Raw genomic sequence first — 24892 nt, 5'->3', positions numbered from 1 at the left:
CTAGATGACATAGGGATACTGGGACATTCTTCCTGCATCTGAACATCTTGCCTTTCATGACTTGAATTTACGTGTGGTTGTAGGATGATACTCTAAACTGTCGGAGACAAGTGTGCAACTTGAAACCAGTCAGTTGGCTCCTGGTTTTATTTAGGTGGTTTGCAGCTTCATATTGGGTACCTGCCATGTTTTAATTGCAAGTGAGTCAGCCACTTTAAATACTAAAACTCTGGATACTTATGGGGCCCATAGGCATCTTGGTGAATTTGGTGACTCTAGAGCACAACCCACTAAAACACTTACCTGTTCATTGCTAGTTTAAAAAAAACACAAAAAAGTATTTGATGACTAGAATGGTTTGATCTCAGTTATTAGGAAAGTGTCCTAAAGTATCCCTTTAACCATGGTCATCATTTTTGTTTGCTTTTTTTAATGTGTTACAAGATTTGATATCTGAAGCTGTATTTTGGACACAGCAGTGGGCTTGGGGTGTGTGGGGGGGTAAGTGCCTGCAGTTCTGTGGTTTTGGTGGAAGCCAGGTTTGTTCACTATTTGGCAGGAATAGCCTAAATTTTGGAGGTTTGTCCTTAATTTGTGTAAAAGTGGTTTTAGGAAGCCCAAGTATTTTGGGCAGCTGATGACTGGAAATGACACTTTTGTATCCAAGCATCTATCAAATGGGTCATCCAGTAACATCTGAATTAAGACATCAAGTTCAAAAGATGTTAGGCTGCACTTAAAGCATTTGTGTATGTAAGACCGGTAATGTGTACAGAAATTCATAACTTGAAAGAGAACTGTGGTTAGGATTAAGGCTCACATAATTGGGGAACTAACTTACTAAAAAATTTGGTTGTCTTGTCATGCGACAAAATGCATTTAGTCTTGAAACTTCAATTTCTTGTGTCCTGTATCTTTCATTAGTTATAGAAAATTTTTATGGCTGCTTGTCTTTGAAGTGTGCACACAAATGCAAACAAAAACAATGTAAGTACAGTTTCTTTCATGGAATTTTGCTTATTTGATCACTTTTATTGTACAAAATCTGGACTTTTTTTAGGTGGTGAACCAGTCATAGAATACTGAAGATAAGAATTGAATGTAGTCCAGACACTTTTTTCATTGTAGTATCTGGCTCATACTTGGAGTCAGTAGTTCTGTTAAAAATTGTGTGTCATTTTAAAGTTATGATCTGAGAGCCTTACAAGGTCATCATTAATAGTTACATAGGTCTTTCAGTATTTTTCTGTGCCTAATATCTACATTACAATGAAGAGTTACAACTGCAGCAGAGACAGGTGTTGCAAGGTACAATATCGGGTGCAGGTACCAATGAAAGTGTGTTCAGGCGTTGGTGTGGGCCGCAAGACTACCAGGGACTGTACGTTAGTGGCTGAGCTGCACTGAAATCCCTGCTGTTGCACCTCCGCTGCTCCTTGGCACCTGAACTAGCTAGATTTAAAGCTAGCTTGAATGTTCTTGAACATACTGCAGTTTTACCTTTTCACGCAGCAGTGTGGTTGTTGAACTTGGTAAAGACCAAATGGACCATACCTCTGCATAATACTGAAATGTAACTTGTTAGGAGACTTTAATCATGGTACCGTAATGAGTTATCAATAAAAACAAAAGGAAGAATTGCTCTGAAATAATTAATATGGGCAGGTAACCCTCCAGAGAGCTAAAAATAGTATATCGTTAGGCCAGCTGCCCAGGGCTCTGTCAGATGTAATTACAGAATGCAGCAGGAAAACCGTAGGTTTATTAAAATTGGTGAGAATTCTGGGTGGGTCTAAGCGAGGGGGTGCATGTGTCTCTGTTGTTATATACGTTTGTCAGAGAAACAGAGAGAAGCAAATAGGCATTCTCTCCAGTGAGTAATCCTCAGGAAGACTTGCCTAGGGAAACGACTTGTATGCTGTGTGTCTGTGTCTATTAGTAATTGGATTATGTTACGTATTCTTTCTTTTTCTTTTTGGCCAAACAGGTTATGAAAGAAGACTACAAACACTGTATTATGCTAGGCCCAGAGAACACAGTAAATATTTAATTATTCTAGTAGCAGGCTGAGGGCAGTGTTAAGGTCCCCAGTAGGGCATTAATGAGTAAATGCTGTTAGAAAGTTTCTGACTTTCCTCCTTTGTAGGAGGGAGAAGTGCTTTGTGCTGGCTGTGAGCACTGCTAGAGTATCGACAGTAGTAGGACATCCAGGACAGAAGCGGCCAACGCGCGGCTCTTAAACAGAGAGATGGGCACACGTGTGACTTCCTGATGGTAGGGGCCGCTGGTTAATCCAAATCCGAAGTATGGGCTGTTAAAATACGTATTAACTGTTCATTTTGACAAATATGAACAGATGAGGGAAAAGAGTGAGTAGCTTTCAATGTTTCTGCTCACTAGTTCCTTGCATAAATCAAAAATACGTAATCTGATCGGTGCATCAGATGGATCTGCTAGAGGATTTTGGCAATGTGTTTTCTTACTGAGGTTAGTAAGATTTTTTTGCTTAGATCAGTAAACCTTGATATCTTGTCAGTTTATGAGTTCTTCTTACCTGTGATGCAGTTTTCAGGTGCCAGGAAAGGAGAAAGAAGGCAATTATATACTTGTTTTCATATCTGATATATGAACACCGAAATGAGTGGAGAGTTGGCTGAAGTTTAGAAAAATCCCTTCCTGTGGACTTAAGACTATTATCTATAACTGGTTTAATGATTAACATTTCAGGTGTGAATTAGGGGGTGTGAATTAGCTGAGACTGTTGGCTTACAGTACTGTGGAAAAAGGTTACCAGTTTTATTCGTTACAGAATTTGGATAGAACGTAGGTGACTTGCGTGGAAGAAGTGTGTTGAATTCAGGTTGATAACATGCCAGGACTGAGTCGCAGAAGTTCACAGCTGAATTAATTTTAACACAGGTAAAAACTGACCTGAATTTCATCTTGCTTTTGTTGTACTTGAAAGCAACAAGCATTCCAAGAAAGACTGAATAGTTATGCTGTTTTGCAGGTACTTATACTGAAATCTGAATTACAAATAGGTCGTGCCTGATGAAAGGTTATCGTACGTCACGGTAAAGTATCCCATGTTCAACTGTGCAGCGTTAGTCTGTTCGCGTAGGTCCTTGCTAAACTGATCATACGTGTTTCTTGCTTAATTGGATGAGACACGTACACGCTCTGCCATTCACGCTCTCAGGATGTGGCACACTTCCCTGCTTTTTTACATGTTGTTATCATGTTCCCACTGTCTCTGGTCTCTTAACATTTTCACAAGGACGTCAGTGGATATATTTGGCAAAATAAAGCACTCAAGCTTAAACAAACACTTTACTTGGCTCCCAGATGGAGAGGTTGAAGAAGACCTTTTGCAGCCTAAATTTAAACTTTCATCCCTGAGCTGTTGTCTTCTACTCTCTGTCACGTGCACCAGTAGATAAAGTTGTTCTCATTTGCACATGATCTTCTGTGGTGCCCCTTTGTTTCTTCAGACTGGTATCCAATTTTTCATTTTAGAATAAAGCTATCTTTGACTTTCTCCCTGCTTTTGTGCTGCAGCTGTTTAGAATTTTTTATATGAAGGGATACAAGGAGATCTGACTTTCAATTAACAGTATCCTGTTATCGGCATAGAAGATATAAAAGCAATGAAAAATGTTATTTTGCAGAAGAGGCCTTTTCATTATTAAATTACTGTGTCTGTGATGTTCCACAAATCCGTATTCTGAATTCCTGGAAAAGGAATCTAGATTAATCAAATCTGATAAAATCACGATGTGATTATTTTAAATTTCTCCTGGTTCTTCCCAAAGAAAGAAAGAAAGTGTATACTTCTACAGAATTTATATTTTACTTTCCCAATGTAATCAATTCTGTATGTGTATTAAGATGAAGCTGAATTAAAATACAGTGATAAGAGCTAGTTAATCATTTGCTTTGATTTTGGGGGGAGAGAAAGAAAAGGTTTTAAAAAATTTTCTTTTTGTTCCCTCTGCGAGGGAGTAAGTAGTGTGAGGTAGCAGCGTTAGGAAGAGCAGGTCCTGGAAGATGGGAGTAGCAGCCGTCCTGGAAAAACTCGTAGCAAGGGACGTGTTGCATCCTGGCGGTGCCGGCGGTGGGTTGTGCTGAAACACCTAGGCGTGCTTTCTAGGTCAGTAGTTTCCAAACTGTTTGTTATGGGTATTTTGCACTTTTTTCTAAAGAAAGAATTCTCTTTTATTTCAAGACGACCAGAATAAGATTAATGTGTATTTTAAGGGGAAAAAAATTAAATCATAGTAACTTGAAAAAAATTAACTGCTTTGAACTTTTCCAGTTGACCTTCTTCCTAGAAGCCATGTTCTGTCTTTCATTAGAAATTCCTGCCCTTTCATTCTCTTACAATCAGGCCTCTATGACCTGCTTTTTTCCCAGTCCTTGAGGTAATTTGTCCAAAACCTACTGCAGTCCCCTTAATGCCACTGAAAGTGTTGGCACGTGTGCAGCTGCATTGTTCGCCTAAGTACGCTGAAGAGAGGACGTCTTCTCAAGAGTTCTTAATCAGCCTTGGGCAAGGACGGCTTTTCCTGAGCCCTCCCTTAACCTTTTTGATGCTTTATGCCATAACTTCATTCTGCTCCGAATAAGTGGCTTATCCTTTGTAAGGTTGTCTCTTGTTGGTTTTGATCTTGACATCTACACTTATCACTCACGCGTGTAAAGTCCCAAAGTTGAGAAAAGTACGAACCCTCCTGGCACGGCGTGGGACTGCCCGCTGTAGCGGTGGCTGCAGAGGATCCGTGCTCACGAGATGCTCCATCTATTTAGGATTCTGCTAGCCCCGGGCTGTGGGGTTTTTCTTTTTTTAGTGGTGGGTGAAGGGATAGATTGTAGCTTTTTTTTTTTTTTTTTTTTTTTTTTTAACAAATCTATGAGGAGTAATATTTGATTTTGTTTTGGGACCAATACTTTGGATTTTCAATGATTCTTGGATATCTGCGTGTGGCTGGTAGCAGCATAGATACCGGAGTAAGTATTGCATAATTCATGCTAACTGTGTGTAGCTTACCTGTGATTTTTCTAACGTGCTTTTGTCACTGATCTCCGCTGCAGCCGAGATTCTCCTCCGCTTTGGTGGTATTCCATTGCGGGAGTTTGAAGTTCCCCAAAATCACGCCAGAGTTCTGGTGTCCTGCACGTCGTACGAGATAGTACAGGCAGCCCTTCGCCTCTTGCACAAATTGATTGCGGTCCAAATAGACAAAACAAAATGATAAAATAATGAAACATAAGAAAGATGAGAGCAAATAAGCATTATGGAAACTTCTTTAAGTTATTTTTCTGTTTATTACCTAATAGAGGAGGCAGCAAGCAAAATACAACATAGTCATGGAAGAAGTGATTTTGAAAGGGGAGGGGAAAGAGGAGGACTAAACGAGGGGGGGCAAGAGATGTATTGGCTCTGAAGGATGAGTAAGACATGGTTAGAAAGAAGCCTTACCAAACCAAAGTTAGAGGTGGAGTACTGCTCAGAAAGTTCCCCAAATCCCACTGGTGATAATGTTGCAACTTTTAATTCCATCTCTGCTGAAGGTGCTGGCGTTTCTCGCCCCTAGCAGGCGATGTAGCCTGCAGTTAGTCCCCTGTCCCAACTGCGGCAGGGGTCAGTTAGGGCTCCCGGAGCACTGGCCTGCTTGCTGGCAGGAGACGCAAGGGATTTACCCTTGCTTGCCCGTGGCACCGGGCAGCGGAGCACCAGCTGCGTGCACACGCATCGCACGGGTTTCACTTATTTATACGTTCAGGATCATTCTGTACTGTTAGTCCAGCTAATGTGGTAATGGTTTTCTTTAAAATGTGTTTGCATTGCAGTGAGAGTATTTTAATAAGGCTGCTTACCTGGGAATAAGGAATTTGGAAAGGAAATAAATGGAGGAAATGCTCTGGAGGGAAGATAGTGATGTTTCTCAGCTGTCTCCAAGATGCAGATTGTATTTTGATCACCAGACTAAGGATTTGTTAGTGCCCACAGAAAACTTGTTTCTTTCCTTGGTCAGTTAGGACTTTTTGTCTTTTTTGATGTACTGAAAATCAGCAGTTTGCTATGATTAGTTTTCATTTACTAGTTCATCAGTCAGTACTGTAGCAAAACATTTTTCCCAAGTTGCCTGATTTCTGTCTTTTATTGGCTCTTTTGTTTAGGGTCCTTATTTTTTTTTAAAGCACTGTTCGGTGTTCCTGTGTCCATTTTAAAAGAGCCCGTGAAACAAGAAAAACTGTGAGACATCTAGCCTGTGGAATAAACCACTCTGGAAAACTATGGCCCTGGATGAATACATCTTTTCAGTTTTCAGTGCTGTCTTCTGTTTGAGTTTTCACTTGGATTTTAAATAGATACCTTCTAATTATTTTAATGGATTTGGATAGAAACTGCTTAAGTCATAGAAAAGACATATCAAACCTTCAGATTGTGGTACAGTACTATCTCTGCATCTATTGCAATCAGTCACTTTAATTATGCCTTTTGGTTACTTATGTCTGTCTTTGTCTAAAATGTATATTGTGAATTACTAGCAACTCTGAGGCAGCTAATGCTTTCTTGGCTCACTGTGCCAGAAGCAATTGAATAACTCGCACTGTAACTGAAAAAATTTCCCTGGGGTTTTTCAGATTCGAAGGTACAGAATTTTCTTGTGGACTGCAGAGAAGAAATAGTGCTAACTTGGAAGCCTGCTTTAAAATGTCGTCTATTTTATGAACTCACATCTTTTTTTTTCTTTTTCTTTTTTTTCCCCCCCTCCTCCTCCCCGACTTCCCTTCTGTTTTGCAGCCATAGACCTTTTGTATGGGGGTATATACTGCTTTATGTGTCAAGATTACATATACGACAAAGACATGGAACAAATTGCCAAAGAAGAACAACGAAAAGCTTGGAAATTACAAGGTTTGGTTTTCCTGCCTGAATTTCTTGTTTTTGTTTTTAATCATACCTGTCCCTCCCATTCGTCAATGGCAAAAAAACAGTAAAGGGAAGAGAGAGCTCTTTACAGACAGTAGTGTATAGGCCGTGGGAGAGACAGATGTGTAGATATTGTTTTCCAGAAGTTAGACTGTTAGCTTAACATGTGCGCCACACTAAATTGTAGCAGAACTATTTTATTTTTAATTACAGATATAAAAATATCTAACTTTAATCCTGCCAAACTTAAATACTGTCAGAGTGAGATTTCTGTTAGGTAGAGAATGTAACAATCTGTTCCTTTAGGCTAATTTGGGTAATATAGGCAAGAAATCTGTTCCCCTCACATGAAATGCCACCTTTGTGTGTGACTTTTTTTTTAATTATTATTTTTTTAATAGAACGTGCCAGCTTACTTACATACACACCTGTGCTTTCATGGTACACTCACAGTATCTATGTAGAAATATTTACACACAAATATATGTACACACATTTGTTTTATTATTCAGTTTGCTTTCCCTAATTTTTTCTTTTTTAGCCTTCACCCCAACAGTGGTTTCTCACTACCAGTGTACAATGACAGGTAAGAAGCGTGGGCTGGCGACGCACTTCACTAACAAGCGTCCCTTTGCTGATTATCCTGCCATTTTAGACATGAATCACAGTTAAGAATGCCAGTTTTATCATGCAAATTGTTTTTCTCTTGTTTGGATATGTTCCAATGATCAAATAATTACAATAGACTTAATTTCATATACCCTTCCCTTGATAGAGCTACACCAGAATAAACTTTTTTTTCCTTTTTTGGAAGGGAAAGGAAGTAGCATTTCTCTTAACCAAACCGAGTAGTTTTTAAACATCAGTTATAGATGCTTGTCATCTTCCATTTTCAATGGCCTTTAGGGGTACGTTTTCTTAAAGTGGGGAAGTCAGTATTTGAAGACAGAAACTTCTGTCTAGCAATGCACTACTCTTACCGAATCCATGGCATCGTGTTTCAATGTGACAGCCTTAGTCGGGGCTGATATGACTTCAAACCATTCTTAACCTCATTTCCAATTTTAGAAATAGCTAACATTGTATTAAGTAGAGGCTTTTCTGATGGCATATCGAAACTATAGCTGCTTTTACTCAGTTCCGACTACAGATTGCATTCTGCTTCTTGTTTATTCCCTGTTTTGAGGGAATCTAGTCAGAAAAGGAGGATAGTGAGGGTCCAAGTAAGTTCCAGAACAAGAAAATATGGCATAAAATGCGTTAGCACAAAGTACTTGCTTTCAAAGCAAGAAAATATGGATTTTTTTTTTTACTTGCTTTTAGGCTATGCATCTCTTGAACACCTCTTCAAACCTTTCTAAAATGTGTTGTCAAATTTGTCCACTGCAATTACACTTGTTCATGATGCTATAGAAAAGGAGATTTTCCCCCAGTTCCTTCCTTTTGAATGCGTAAATTCAGAGCATTATATTACGTTGTTCTTAAGGGCAACATATATATTTGTGCCTTCTGGCACAGGAGGTCTGTTCCAAGATACAGCCAGTGTGTCCTCTGATAGACTTCAGGCTGCTGTAACACTTGTTCAAGAGTAATTAGAGACCATTAATTTGGATTGTTCATCTTGTCTTTGTGGACCACAAAGGTGTGTGCTGAAGAGAATAGTCACTGAGACGAACTGACAGACAGAAAAAAACCCTTCTCTGTACTGGTTAACTGACTAATGAATAGCATATATTTATATTTAATGTACATCACATCTGCTGTTCCTGAAGAACATGTCAGTAATGACCAGTGAAGTTATAAATTGCTGTCTATTCCTCCCTTTTAAATTACTGGAGTACACAATACAGACATTTTTCTTTAAAGCTGTAGCATAGGAGCTTTTATTTGATGGCTTTGCATCATGAAGCCATCTGTATTTTTCAGCAAATTGGTCTGAGGAATAAAAAGGTAGTAGAGAATTTTATCTTCCAACATTCCGTCAGTCCATCCCTGTTTTTATAATCTCCCAGGTTACACGAGTCACTAAAGTGTAAAGGGAGGGACCCTCCCTTCAAACTGCACGTCAAGATTAGTACAGTTCACAAACTCAGTGTCTTGCTGTTATTTTTTCTACCACAGTTAGATTTACTTTGGATAGTATTGCTGAAGGAGCTAATGGAACTTTATTGGGGGGGGGGGGGGAGCGGGGGTGAATCTAGCCTGCAAAAGTGGAGATTGGTTTAAAAATTGAAGTGTAAATGTCGTATATTTTCAAATTTCAGTCCATAGTGCTCGAAAGGTACTAATGTATGCTTTTAATAGATGTTCACATAACAACATGATGCCTGGAGAAGAAACTTTAAGAAAAACCCCAAATATCATGAGATTCATTTCATACTCTTGTGTTAACTCTCTCTTTAGTGTGATGAGTTCACGAGTCCTTCACGAGTCCAGCAGTAGTTCAGGGTTATATGGTATAGCTCTGAACAAGTTGCAACTCTACAGTTTTTCTCTGGTATCAGATATTCTTATCTTTAATAATGAGGGAAGTGAGAATACATTGAGCATTTTGTCCTAATTAATGTTCAGATTCTAGGTGGAGGGAGGGCAAGGATGAAGGGGGATTTGCTAAAGGATAGCAAGTAAGCAAGCTATATTAATGTTTACCTGCAAAATTGTGATTTTTATGAACTAGAGCTTTCATTCCCTTCTCTTTCACTTGCCCATGTGTCCCCAGTAAATTCTCTGAAAAATGAAAATCCAGGTATTTGGCCTAATGAAACTAGTTCTTGGATGGAGATTTGACATGCTAACTTGAATCCCTGGCTATTTTATAACATCGTTTTGAAAATAATAGGCTTTTCACTCCAATAACATTCCTTTGCTTTGAATGGTAATTTGTGCATGTTTTGCAAATCTTTCTGTTTAAGGTAATTTATATAGGAGTTTTGGGCATATTTATGAGTATTGTTAAACCTTTTTTGTTATTTCACTTCAAAACATTGAAGCAACCCTAATGAATAGAGCTGGGGGTGGGAGGAGTTGTTTGTTTTTTCTCTCCAAATTTTCAACCTCAAAATCTCAATGTTCTTGTTAAATTATATAGGAGAATTCAAAAGGGGATAGAACACTTGGGTGGGTGGGTTTCTTTTTAATTTCTCTCTCTGGCTTAAACTTGCACTCTTTCTAACGAGAAACTTCTGTAAGAAAGTTTTCTGTCTGTTTTGCTCTGTATGCTTGTTGTGGCATTAACTATATGTAGTTTTCTGTTTGATTTGATTTCTTTTTAATTAAATACCATTTGATTCACTCAGAATTCCTGCGAAGTAATCCAGTCTGTTTTACTTAACTTTACTTAGAGTTGAACCTGTTATGAAATGCTTTGCTCCCAATCCTATAAGCATTTAAGCAACATAATTATATTTAGATATATAATTATATGAGTAGTCCCATTGACATACGTGGAACTATTGCATGCATAAAGTTCAGCGCACATGTGTTTGCAGGTGTGAATTTTGCTATAAGTATATTTGGTTTTCATAAGGCAGGGTTTAAACATGCCTGAGGGTGGTTTTTTGATTTTTTTTTTTTTATCGTGAGGTCTCATCCTGTTGTCAAATTATACTAACTGTATTTGGCCATACTTAAACTGTAGTGTAAATGAATACAAGGCTTAGTTTACCACTGGCCAGTGCAATAGCTGGTAGTAACAAGGTGCTGAAAACAATATTGAGCTTTTCTTACAAACCAATTTATATAAATTACTGTGGGAATATTACAAATATGCAAAGGTTTACTGAAGATATCTAATATAAAACTTGTTGCAAGCCAACACTCTGTCATGTGAACTGTCCATATGTGCGTCTCTGTAAAGTTGCTTCATTCAGCGTTTGCCTATGCATACTGTATAGTGTATTCAAAGCATTGCAGCTATTTTATCTCATCAATCTGTTACACAGTAATTAGTTTCCTCTTCTGTTTTCCTGGGTGTGTTGCTTGATGCTGAACCTTGGATAAAGGGAAGGGACTGTATGGTTTTGGTATTCTTTCTTATGCTTCTTGCCTGATGTATTGAATGAAGTGAAATAAAAAAAGATAGGTGCATCCATGTAAATATGAATTTTCTTGTCCTCAAGAATCAAAAAATAAGACCTGTTATTGCTAGAACCTGGAGGGTCAGCAGTAACTATGAATTGAACATTTTTGGGTGGGTAACTTCTGACAAGCATAGCTATTTCTGAAAATGAAGATCAAAGAGCTATTAAAATTTAATGTATATTATGCAGAATGTGTAAGCCTCTAGCTGTATTTTCTACTCTCCTTTTCATATTTGTAATTTTAATTTATAATTTTAATTTTAATTTTATAATTTATTTTTTGTAGCACAGCACTGTAGCACAGCACTGTTTCAGCTGCATGCATTCTGTGAAAAATATGACTCTTAATTGACTTTAATCCTCAGTTTTAGAATAGATTGCTTGTCATCTTATTATTCTTTATTTTTAATGCCAAGATGCTTTCGTGACTCACTATAATTGACCTTGCATAGCAATTTCTCTTTGCTGCACAGAATGCTGCAGCAGTGCTGAGCTGAGCAGCACACGAGGCTTCACTGCTGTGTTTTTCTTGAACCAGGCTTACACAGAACACAGCTCTGTGCCTGCTTCTGATCTGTTCTCCTTACTGATTACCTGACTCATTTCTGCTCCCCTTTCTTTTGAATGAAAGAAATGTTTGAAATACAATATTGATGTTTTAAAAGGATAGTGGCAGATTTCAGCTGTAGCTCATAAGAGAAAAGAATTTTCCCAGGCAAAGGGTAGTTAAGTATTGGGGGGCGGGGGGTTGTTTGGGGGGGGGTTTGTACTTCTACCTACATTTCATGGTAATATTAGGTACTCCAATACCTACTGAATGAATATCAAATACTATAACTTGCTAATATTTGCTGTTGCAGCAGTGGTTGTAAGGAGAGGTCATATTCCATGATAGTATGTCCAAAAACATGTAATTAGAACATACATTGTTTAGTATCTCTGAATTACTAATTTCTGCTTTGCATCTGTAAAGCCTAAAACTGTATCTGTCCATTAAGTTGGATCTGTTTAACTCATCAGATTTCAATGACAAAATGCTACTTGGTTGTCCTGTATCTTCTAAAATCATTCGGTGGTGCTGTTATTGGACCTCCTGCAAAGAGCACAAAGAAAATAATGGATTTTTGAGTAATAGTGAATTGACTGCTGTGCTGGAATTCCTTTTTAACCAAAGCAGGGATTATAATTTGTTAGTGGAAAACTGTTACTTAGGAATGGAGAGGTATTCTGTACAAGTAACTTTTTTTTCTTTCTGCTTTTAGTTCTTGTTTGTTGGAAGGTCGGTTGCTGTCTTTCTAAATCTCAGTCTCTTGTAGTTGTATATAGATTGAATCTAACTTAATGGACAGCATATTGCAAATTTTTACTTGAACATGCTTTTAAATCCTTTTACTAAACAACTTCCTGAAACTTTCTTTTCGTCTGCTTAGGCATTGGAGAGAAGTATTCAACGTGGGAGCCAACGAAACGAGAGTTAGAATTGCTACGACACAACCCCAAGCGAAGAAAAATAACCACAAACTGCACCATAGGTAAGTTCTAGAAATTCTTTCCCAAACTCATCCGTGGTCACTTGTATTTTCAGAATTCCTTGTTTTTCCATGAATATTTTTGCCCTGAGGCTATTGGAGTGGATTTCTTTAAACTTACTTTGTTATCCTAATGTTTATTTTATACTGTCTTTCATTTGCCTCTCACGGTAGAAGGATGTTTGCTCTGTCACTGCAGGTACCGATGATGGTTCATCTGTGTAACAACCACAAAACAGGAAACTCTTTAACAATATGTATTTAATGACTAGCAGAGTTCAATGATAATAATTTAGTCTTAATTGGAGATCCCATGCAACTCTATGAAGGGAAATCCTCTACTTCAGATGTATCGCCAATTGTAGCATTCTATTGGATTATCGGATTTTTAGCAGACAGAAGAAGGACAGCGATGTCTTTCTGTTTCATATTATAAACTAAACAGGTTCTCTTCAGTTTCATATTGAATTGCAAATGATGCAGTTTGTTCTCCAGTGAGCTTCAAATGGCAGTTTTCAAATGCTTATCGAATGTTTAGTGCGTAGAGTTCAGTAGTCTGGAACAAAAGAACTCTCAAATGCATGTGTATCTATCTGTGGCTGAAGAGCATCTGGGTAAGGGTGGTAAAAATGAACAATATCTTCCATTTTTTTTCCTGCAGTCTTTAGGTTGGGAAGTAGAGGGTTAAAATCAACTTCCTGACCCCCTCTAGTGAAGGTTAGTGGGCATTTTGCTGTTATGAATGCATGATAAAATTTTAATGGTGAAGATACAGGATTGGAGATGTAGCTATAGGCATTAGAAGCCAGAAGCTGCTTACCAAGTTATTATTTGCAGCATAGGCATATAACTTTTCAATATAACTTTCTAATCTCATGTTTCTAATACGGTAAAATTAAGTAATCCGAAAGATATGTGTATATTTATTTGAAAAAAGAATGGACTGAAGTAGAGTAAGCTTCAGTAAGCTGAAAACGCAGATACGATAGTAACATTAAAGAAAAGATTATATATTTGCAGTGGTCGAACAGGAAAGAGTTGGAAAAGCTTCTGGACTTTAGAACCTTCAAGCAGCCTAGGAAAAAAAAACTAGGTAGAGATTGCTTGTATCTTACTCACACTGGGATTTTATGCGTTTTATGGAACTCCAATATATCTTGTAAATACTCTTACAGATTACTTAGATACAGGACCAAAAAAGTTGATTTGATAGAATTTTGAAGGTGGATGTGACCTTTCTGAAGAAATGAAACACACTTGCACTTTGTTTCTCATTCCAGTTTGAAGGAACACTATGCCTGCTCTTAAAGGACTTTAAATTTTTCAACCTGTTTAAAAAGAACGTTACGGTTTGCATGAAATCTCATACAAAGCTGCATGGGTGGGGGGAGTGCTCATGAAACACAGGGGATAAGGGCAATGACTGATCTCTTTACTTCTGCAGGCATGCTTTTAATAATTTCTCCTACAGAGCCCTGGAGCTGTCTATATGCTGAGATTTAGAAAGAGAGAAAAATCAAAGCACCCAGGAGACATAATGCAGTTTTGGGCTACAGTTAAAAGCAAAAGACTAGCTTGCTTTCACAAAAATACATTGGGGGTTTAGCTGAAGGAAAAAAAGACCTGTCGTTGTCCTTGAGCCTTTTCTCTCCATCTAACCTGCTGCTAAATATATACATGCTTCAGAGTCTTTCCCTTCACTTTCTTTACACTGACTCATCTGTTTGGGGTTTCAGATCAGTGAAGAGCCTATATGCAGACTGAAATGCAGCAGTTATCTGGACATTCCCCTGTCTCTTTTTCTAATACTCAATTCTTTTGACATCAAGCTTTTAATTAATCCCATAACAGATATTAGCGAATCCAGTTTACCTTCTGAGGTAGGTGAATGGTTTGAAGAGTAGGCATGATAAACTTTTATTGGTTCTGAAAATGAAGACTGTGTAGATAACCATCTATAAGCATTGCACATCTGTTGATCGGTTCTGTTTACATACAGAGTCTGTTAAAGCATAACCTGCTGCCTTTTACCTATAAAACGTTCTCTACAAAGCTATTTTAAGAGAAAAACAGGGGTACTTGTGCTTTCTTCTTCTTCCATCTTACCTCTGGAGAAGCACTAATATCGACTGGGAAACAGGATGTTTTTGACTGCTCTGTGATGACCTTTTGCAATGGTTATTGAGCCAATACTCGAGCATTTGTCTAAGTGAACTATATAGTATTATAACTAAAGTACATGGGAAAATACTCTGAAACCCAGATGAGGCATGGCTTAGAGAAGGATATATGTAACTTGTCTGTGGAAGGCTTGCTTAAAATTTTTGCCCTAATCATAGAAGACATTCAAATTGGCGTTATTCATATCTAGGACATACTCAGATGGTAAAACATGCTTTGTTGCAATTGCCCATTACATGTATACTATTTACATGACATTCATTTAGGTGAATGTTTTTTTTTCCTCTATGGCAAAACCCTCTTTGAATGTAGAGAGATTTTTTTTTTAATTCCAGATTTGTAGCAACCTCATGTTTCTCAAACAGCTGGCTCTGTGCACTACTTTCTCTGAGCTGTTTGAAGTTTCATACAGCTGCAGTATCCTCTGTCTTTCATTAGCACCATAAATTAAGTCTGAAGAATGAAGTTATGAAGTGAATGTATTATAATGGATTGAACTGGTAGTTCATTAAAGGAAATATTTTGAAAAACTACTACCATTTGAGTTAGCAAAATAAAGTGATGCTTCCATTTATGTGACAATTTGAAACTCATTGAAGAAGAAACCACTTGTCTATATCCTCGTGGAGGGGAAAAAATTTTGCTTAGTTCTCCTTTGAAATAATATGTTTCTATCTGATAGCTATTTTCTACCTAGCAAGAAGATACACAGATAACTTTTTGCTTGAATCACTATTCTGCCATTCAGCAAATTGCTCTTCAAATGAAAACTCACATCAGGCACTGCTGCAGGCTACAGAAATCATACTGGTTCCTGCATTTTGGGATCTAAACAGAGGACTATTCCCAGTGTTGCAAGTAAGTGTCTTCAGAATGACTTTTTGGGAACATACTGTTAACCAAGAGGAACCATTGAGCTATCTACATCACAGAAGCCATGATGCAAAATCTTCACGTGGTTCAGATTTAAAGTGTATATATCATACTCCGAGGAGTTTGCAGACTTGAAATGCTGATGAAGTCCCTGAATTTGAAGACGTTCAAGAAGATTTCCTAGTCAACTCAACTATAAATATGTGCTCTTTGGTAGTGACCCCAGCTCAAGGCGTTCTCAGACCTTGCTGTCCCCCAGATGCTGTAGCGTGCTGATTGTGCTGGCATAGTTGTTTGTAGGTGAACTACAGGCAACTGATCTTGCTTTAAAAAAAAAGAAAACTGAAGTGATGCCATACCACGGGGAATGCTGAGGCTGAGGGGAGAGTAGGAATTTAAGTCATTGTATATTGTCTTCAGCAGCAATACTGTTGAATTGTGGCCTACACTAGTTTGCATAGAAATGCTCATCTTGGTTTTGGATTGAAGCTAGTATTTCAGGCATACTGTGAACACCCAAACTTCTATATAAAAAGCGTGGTAAGATTCAGAGCAAAAAATTATTAGGTTATTTTGTAACGGCATAAAAAGAATCAAATTTTCAGCCTCTTCTTGCATAGAAAGAGGCAGCCCTCAGCCAGCGGAGGTAATTACCAAGCTCAAATTCACAAGCACGTTTTTTATTTTGGCATTGAATTAGAAGTGAAAGAGATGTAGTATCTTTTCGGCACTGTTTTCCGAAGCTCGTCTTGCTCTCTTATCATTAATACCCCCGGAAGATCAGTTCTCCTGAGTACATGAAGTATTAGCTAGGGATCAGCTGGTCTCTGATTAGCATATGAAGTGACTTTGTGGCTAAAGATTGGTACATTAACAATGGGAAGAATTAGACTCCCAAGGCACATGGATAATTAGCGGGAGCCACCTGGGATTCCCATTTGCAGTGCTGCAAAAAGGCAGAGGGGATAGCCTTTATGGAGAATGAGCAAATCCTTTTCAGGGAGAATGATGAGGTGGGGGGGAGGTGGCAAGAAACAATAGTACATTGGAGTAGCAGGTGGTTTTTGCAGCTGTGCAACACTAGGCAGTGTGATGTGAGAAAGAGCAGCATGAATGGAATAAATACTGCAACAGAGCTCCGGTGTAAAGGTGGCAAGGGAGGATGAACAGTGGCCTGGAAATTATTTCTCGTTCTCTAGACAAGCTACCAGAAGCATTTCTTCATCCTTCAGAGCTCCATGAGCTCTTCATGGACAACTGTGTTTATGGGCCAAAGTAAAAATAACTTGAAGGTGTTAAAGACAACATCAAGACTTGCAAGCCTTTTGTTAATGTACCGTTTTTATGGTGTACTTATTTTTTCAGGTGGATGCTACTTAAGGTAGCTCAAATGGAAAAGCAGAACAAAAAACATAATCTGATACGACACCAAATTTTTAGCCCTAACTTAAATTTAAAATACTGACTTGTAAACAGTAGTGGGTCTATATTTGAAATTGTGAGCACACCAAGTGCACTTTGAATGGAAGTCTCTTCTCCAATTTTTAAATTTTTTGGACTGCTGTGCAATAAAGGAATGAGAAGCTTCTTGTAAGACTACTCAGATAAATGTTTCCTCTCTGACTGCATTTTTTTATCTAATTTTGTAATGAGGACTGTTACCTATTTGGAAAACTGCTTCCTAAAATGTTGGATTAATAAGTAGGAAACAAATACTGCCCTGCTGTCAGCGAAGTCCTTCTTGGTCCCCTTTACTTTGTCACAAGCTCTACCCCTTGGACTTGATCGCCTATTTTTGCTTGATCTACCTGATAGTTTGAGTAAATAAATAAGCCCTTTCCCCTTAGAGCTCGCAGGATATTCTAAGAGAAGTTGGTGGGGATGAGTCTTCTCAAGAACTCTAAACCACATGCTGACGTCTGCTTGCAGGTGGTTGCAGAGATTTGCTTTTAGAAAGTCTTGCTAGACTTTCAAAGTTTACCTGTTAGCAATATAAAATATAAAGCTGTGTCTCCAAAGACATTTGGAAAAAAAAATCTACATTTGATATTTCAGTAGCCTTTTTGTGTATTAATTGTCATTTGAGTGCATGTCACCTAGGTTGCCAAAGCTAATTCCCAGGAACTGCTCTAACATTACCAGATATGACTTATCTTCACAGCAATCACAGATTGATTTACCTATGGTTTAACTCCTTCTGAGTACCTTAGGGATGGCCACATTATTGTTGGAGTCCCTGGTGTGTTTAGCTGCCTGGTGTGTCAGCTTATTCAGCTTTATCTGGATTATCTTTCTGGACAGCTAGCTTAAAACACTTTTGAAGGCTAGTTGTGTCCTTGGTTAGGACTATTCTTCAGTCACATCTTGCATTTACGCTGCAATGGCAATGAGCCTTGGTCCACTTTGAGGTTTTGATAAATGAATTACAAATAGAGCTAAATTTCTTCTCAGTATTTGCAAATCAGATACAGACTTTCTGCACAGTCACTTGGTTTTCATTTTTTGAAAAATGTGGATGTTTCTGGATGTGTCATACGTGTACTGCTTAAAACTGGAACGTGAATGCCGCAGCTGGTTGGGAAATACAGTTCGGTTCTGACCTGATAACAGAGAATACTTTATTCAGCTGATCCAGTGTACTAAAAGTAATTCTTCAGGAGTATTAAAAGTATTAAAAATAGCTGCTTCACATTTTTGTGTAGCATACATGCAAATATTTATGCTACTCTGTCCTGTATAACCAGTTTGTATACTAATTATGTAGTATGTAAACTGGACACAATACATGAAAGTGCATTTCAGTGAACTCAGAATGGAGATGTAATAAATGCAAATCTTAACATGCTGTAGAAAAATAAGAAGAATTTAATTTGGAGGTATAACCAGGAAAATTTGGTTCTTGTATAAATAGTATGATTACGTCAGTGATATATGAGTGCAAGCCCCTTTTCTCCTTCCCTTACCAGTTAGACTTTTAAATTTAATTCTGGATGCTGAATGTAAACAAACTTGGACGATACAGTATTTTAATCTTCAATTGTGATTATGGTGTAAACTTTTCCAATAAACTAGGGTGAAAGAGAGGGTATTCTTTCACTTCGGGGTGAACACTGTTAGTATCCAGAAAGAATTGCTCTGACTGGCAGCCTGGCTGTATAAACATTGAAGGCTGTCTGCTCATTTGATTTATGCTATGAGGTATGACAGTAGTCCAGTTCAGTTGCTTACATGTGAAAGAGAAGCTTTTTCCAGATTTCAGACTTTGTGATCTTTGGCACAAAGATTCAAAATTCATTACAATTAAACATTGCTTTATGAGCAAAGTAATTCTCAAAATTTAGATGGTGTTTTGGAACACTTTAGGTTGGAGTATCTTCTTCCAAGCACTTGTTTTTTTTCCTGATCCCCCTTCCCCTCTAGCTTGTGGTCATAGTTTGTATTGCAGCAGTTACTAGTTGTGTAAATAAGATATTAAGCAGGTTACTAATATTTAGAAAGATGAATATGAAAAATAGCTGTTAGGAAAAAGATTGTGTGCATTTTTTTTTTAGCTATGGGAATACTACCTGAGCCAAGACATGCTTTTGAACCTCATGGTAGAAAAATACGGCATCTGAGAAAAAGTAGTCGTTTAAGGGATATTAGAAGTTCTTGAATGGAAAATTATCATAAAATACATTTATAAATGGCTGTTATTCTCATATAGCATTATAAACAAACTGAAGAAAAATGAGTTAGACATTTGTGAATTAGATGTGATTAATTTTATTATTTACTAGTTAAAAGGACTCGTACTTAATTTCCTTAGCTGTCATGTCTTGCCATGTCCTAGTAAAGCTAGAGTTTACAGAGCAGTTGCATCTGAAATGTCTTTCAAAACAAACAGGTATTTGCTTGTGTAGTTTAAAGAAGCCAAACTTTTGTTATAGAAGATTAGAAGTAGTCTTATCTTCACATTTGAAGAGTCTACCAGCAAAGCCAGCAAAGATTAACTACTCCTGGGCTGTCACCTTCGTAAGGTTTGGTATTGGAGCAAGCCAGGGAGTAAATTTTAAACAGAAAAAGACGACGCAGTTTTTTCAGGTGTTTTAGCATTTCGTGTGAAGAAGTCAAGAACATAAATTCTTTGAGAAGTTTGCATCAGTGGTGCAGTAATGTAGTAGTCCCGACTGCTGTGTATTTAGCTTTGTCTTTAAAAGAAAAACTATGATTTTAAAGGACAAGTCAGAAGAAGTCACATCATTACAATCAGTTGTAAGACTGAAATTTAAATGACCCTTTTGGCTTACGCCATTTACTGTCTCTGCCGTAGTGTATATGGCTGGCCTCAGTTTATGGCTCTTCTCTTTTGAACCTTTAAACACAGTCCCTCTCCCCCGAAAAAGAAAAGCTCTTTAGAAATAGCAGTAATGTAAATACCTTACCTGTTTTTGCTGGATGACTGGAGAATACTCTAAACTTGCAGGGCATATTTTTCAACCTGTAAAGACGAAAGAAAGAAGGATACTAATTCCTTTAGAGCTGCTTTGTTTTGTTTTCACAAGGATTTAGTGCTGCTTTCAAGTAAGAATGCTTTAGCAAGTTGAAGTGTAAACCAGTTGATACAACATCATTTCTCTGGAGAATATCAGGCAGTGTTGGAGGGTAGCTTGGAAGAAGAAACTACACATTCTAGAAATAAATGGCTAGTTTTGGCCCTTGTTAGGCTCCCCGCCACATTCACGTGTTGATCTTTTGCAGTACTGTATGGATTGCAGAAGAAACTATCAGACTGTTAAAATTTTGTAGATCAGGAGTATTCTTAGCAGCTCTTATAAATAAGATGCTTTGGTTTTTGGAATATCTATATACAGAATAAATCCTGTGCCTTTGCTTTGTTTCCAGTAAAATTAAATAATGTCAAAAGGTATTTTGAGGAGTAGTTACCTTGGAGCTTGAGCTTGGTGATATAAATTGGCATTGAAAACAACTTGTTCAGTCATGTGCTATAAATGTGTGCTAGAGGAAATAGACCTTTATATATATTTCATGCTGTCTCAGGAATAGTAGGTTTTCATACAGGTTATAAAGAATTCTAAAAAATTGTAAATGTTTTGTTTTTTCTGTAAAACATGGGCGTTTTGCCTGCTTTATTAGTAAGGAAATAAGAGCAGAGAGAGGCAACAATATGCATGTACGTGTATAGCTGCCGTAATGTAAAACATTGCAGATGATGAAACGTGGGCAGAAGCACCAAAATTTGTAAAGCCAGAATGCTTAACCTTCTGGGATATTACTGCTACAACCCTTGAAGACTGCACAAAGTGAAAACTATTTGTATGTGAAATAGGCAGATTGCAGCTGAGGTTGAATTTTCTGTTATCCCGTCTTGGAAAATTGCCATACGTATTACTTGCACAGAAAACATTTTAATTCTGTAACTGTAGGTGGCTCTTGGGGATTTGAGACAAAGGAAGCTGTACTCTGTGTGTTCACAATGTGGAATTCTTTAGCAGGCAGGGTTCTTGATCCGGGACTCGGATCATCTTCCAGACTAACTCAAACCCGATTTTCTTCCTCTGGATTTTTGAAAGGAAATCCATAGTTGTTACGGATCCATACACATCACTTTTCACTGACTGTGTCACAATTAGACTTCCCTAAAATTTTCTGCACGTCCTCAGATTTAACGTCATCGGATAGGTAGCAGCACCCCCCCCCCCCAAAAAAAAAAAAAAAAAAAAAAAAAAGCCCCCACCCCTTCTGGATGCTGATGCAATTTTCAAGTTTAAATGTTTGCTGACTCATTTGTTCTCTCTCTCTAATGGTAAAGTAGATACATTATTTCTGCACTGTGCTTTCTTCACTTAGTCATTATATAACTTCAGTATGCAGTCAAAACACTAGGTATGTAACATTAAAAATGCAGTAAGTGTTAGTCACTTACCTGCTTGAACAGTTTTCTGTGGGACTGGGCGGTTTCTTATTGGGAGAAATCCAACAGTAGAATATGGCCAGAATTTTAGGTTCTTGCCCTCTGAATAGGATGCTTAGTGTTCTTTTTTATTTGCTTGGAATTAAAGAAAAATTATCAAGGCATTTCTTTAAAGTTGTGTTTAATTTTTTTTAAGTGAATGTTTACAAAAAGAAGACGTTAAAAATGCTTAGATTCCTGCATCTCTGTCTCACTTCTTTGAAAGCAAACTAGAGGTCAGCAGCACGTTTCCCGTTTCTTTGAACACGCTATGCCAGGTTGTATGCTGTAGCGCTCTTTTATCAGTGTTGTGCAGTGATCCTCTGAAAAATAAAGCCTTTCTTGAAATGGAGAAATTTTTGCTGCATAGTGAAGCAGTCAGAGTAAAGATAGTTTCATAAGTCCTAAATCAGGAGCCAGGTAAGGAAGTTCAGAATTAGCCCACGTAGCTGCGAGGATTACGGTCTTAAGGTGTGCCTGTCCTTTCGTGTCATGGGCAAGCAGAGGGAAGCACCCTGAGCCTGGAAAGGTGGTTTCCTTACTGTTTATTTACCATTGTATTTTAACTTACTTAACTCTGTGACATTTACTGAGAGCATGAACCTTTCAACAAGGCCAGTAATCTCCATCTCAGTTTTGTTCTCTTGTGGATCACTTAGATTTTATTTACCATGACCTCCCATTCTGCTCTTTCCTATCTGCTTCTAGATTTGGGCTTTGTGTGGACAGAAGGTAGATACAGTATATACTGCAACTAGGAATATGCGTAAACAGCATGTGGTATGGTTTGTGTGTCGTGGATTGTTGGAATAGCTCTGTGCCAATTCATCAACAATAATTTGTGCATATTAATATATTTGGACATATTTAATTTTATTGGCAGTTAGCCTACTCCTTAAGATACTAATTTGTGAAATCTGTTTTGAGGAAGGGTAGAAACTTGTAGGCAGCATATGGTGTGATATTGGGGGGAAAAGGACGGCTGCGGGTGTGAATTTTATTTTGTCAGTTTAGTGGGAGTACCTCTTGTTCTTTAGAGCTGCCATCTGCACAGGATTCGCACTCTAAGTCTTATGCTTCTGTGCAGATCATGCAAGATCTCACTGAGCTTTTAAGTTTGACTACTTTGGGGGAGGGCAAAGAGAATATTTTATGCTACCTTTTGAAGTATTTTGTTTTGCGTAAAGGCTTTTTTCTTTGCCAACCAGTTGCCATATAAAAGCACCTTGAAGGCTTTAAGACTTAAGTAGCCCTTATAAATTTGGTTGTCATAAGTGCTTTGTGTTAATTGTTTAGTAGTTTTTGACAATCACAGTTCCAGTTCTTTGCATACTGCTGCTCTTTTTAGATGTTGGGCATCTTTTCTCTGTCGTCCCTGACCTGCCTGTGATTATCAGATTAATCATTCTTTTTATGCTCTGGTTCGTAGGACTTCAGTGTGTTGAACTTTGCATCACATAGTGTGGGAGACAGGGCTGTTCTTACTTTAGTTATTTGGTTGCTTTAGGGGCTTCACTCTACCTTTACTCAGCTGCTTTAAATTTATTCAACTCTGTACATACTGTGTGCTGTAGTGCACAAAGAGCACTACAGTTGTAAGGGGCTGGTTTCGTTGTTAAAGTAAAATATTTAATGCAAGGCGTATACCTATATGCAACATTTGTACGCAGAAATACCTTGCTTTTTGTTTATCCAACTCTTCGTGACATGTGTGTGCTTGGAGTGCAGTGTTTTATCTTTGTCCTCAAGCTGATTCATCTTTAGGTGTTACGAGGATCAGATAATCAAACTTAATCCTATATATTAAAGCATTATGTGATTTATTTTCAGTGCCATGTATGCAAGACATTTTCTTCTATTGCGTGTTCTGAAAATTTGAGATCCAGATTGTATGCGCGCATTCTCCAGCACGCTTCACTGCCAAGAGATCCTGACAGAGGCTGGATCAGGTTGAAGCATAACAGACAAAATTTATTCTATGGATCTTGACATGCCAAGACAGGAGTTCGGAGGAGTTTGGTACAATTTCTACTGTAGAACTTAATGTCTTTTTCAGTCTTACTCATTTTAGCTGAGAGAACCAAGTAGAGGTGATTACTGTGGATGATTGCATGCTGTTTCACCTTTTTTGAGAGTGTAATGCATCAGTTTCTTCTTGTGACACCTGGTTTAGCTATAACATTTACTGTATCCACTCCTGTTCTGAATCTTGGCACTTCAGTGCTCTTTCTGGAGCTTAGAGTACAGAACCACTGTAACACTGCACCCAACTATATCTCCTTTTACTCTCTGAGCTTATTTTGCATATTTTGATATGGGTGTTTGTTTTGGACAGGAGCCTCTGGGTATGCAAAGCTTCCTGCGATATCAGAAGATCTATTATGTTGAGATATTTGTACCTGCAAAACAAAGCTTTGTTTCTGGCGACACAGACTCTTCTCTCGAGCATATAGAAGTGAAGTTCTCCTTTGGCATGTTGGAATCTGGTGTGTTCTTACCTATGGTAGGCTGCAGAGGACATTAAAAAGTTTATTGCTTTATTGGAGTTCTAAAAACTTGAGTTCTACCTATTTTTGGAAGCTATTTCAACCTATTGTGAATCCATCAAGTGTTGACCTTTTGTATAGAAATAATGCTGATAAAAATGCAGTAGATTCTTTCCCTACTTATCCTTTTGTTTTATTTTTAATATATCTATGGTGAAACGTTCAAAACTGTTAATCAAGTCTGCCTACCTGAAATTGGTTTATTATGCAAACGTTTGTTTCTATCTGGCAGCATAAATTGAAGCAGCTGTAATTTGGCGTGCTCTAAGTGTCAAGCACTTAGAGGAATTGCCCCACAGCTTTCACGGGGTTCACAGGATCAATCATAAAAATTCTATAGAATCTCTATGAGGGTGCAGAGTCCCACAGAACTGGATTTTTGTCACATATGTAGAGAGAAAAGTAAGTGGGTGTGATGCAGGTGGTAAATAAAAATGTTGAAGACAATAAACCACAGATGCAAAAGCAGACACCTCATACCCCTTAAAAAAAGAAAAAAGAAAAAGAAAAAAAAAGAAAAAGCTTTTATTTGCCCCAAATCTTTACTGGTTGCCTTCCTGCTAGGTGACTTGCCAAAAGGTTCAAAACTAATTTTGCTTGAGGTGTAGATACTTCTTCTCCCTCTCCCTTATTTTTAAACGTAAGATTGGTTATGGGAGACGGTAAATTCATATTCATTCCTAAATGAATTACATCCATTACATATTACATTCACAAATATTTTAAAGCTTTTTTTAGGGATAGATTTAAGTGTGTGACAGTAGCTCATGAAAAGGCCTTTTCCCCTGCTTTTT

At 37.8% G+C, this 24892-nt stretch overlaps 1 protein-coding gene across 6 annotated transcripts in view; it reads left to right on the top strand.

Moving 5' to 3' along the window:
- Positions 1 to 24892, top strand: part of USP22 (ubiquitin specific peptidase 22) — a 116185-nt gene that overhangs the window by 49232 nt on the left and 42061 nt on the right. For 4 of the 6 annotated variants that reach the window (XM_064520116.1, XM_064520114.1, XM_064520115.1 and 1 more), the window contains 3 exons: positions 6809 to 6922; positions 7479 to 7523; positions 12447 to 12548. In XM_064520116.1, the coding sequence (XP_064376186.1) occupies positions 6809 to 6922; positions 7479 to 7523; positions 12447 to 12548 (261 nt within the window). The remainder of the gene's footprint in view (positions 1 to 6808; positions 6923 to 7478; positions 7524 to 12446; positions 12549 to 24892) is intronic. The other 2 variants (XM_064520117.1, XM_064520113.1) reach the window with 1 other exon arrangement.

Source organism: Dromaius novaehollandiae, chromosome 14, assembly GCF_036370855.1.
Source record: "Dromaius novaehollandiae isolate bDroNov1 chromosome 14, bDroNov1.hap1, whole genome shotgun sequence".
Classification (NCBI taxonomy): Eukaryota; Metazoa; Chordata; class Aves; order Casuariiformes; family Dromaiidae; genus Dromaius; species Dromaius novaehollandiae.
This window is presented reverse-complemented; position numbering and strand designations above follow the sequence as displayed.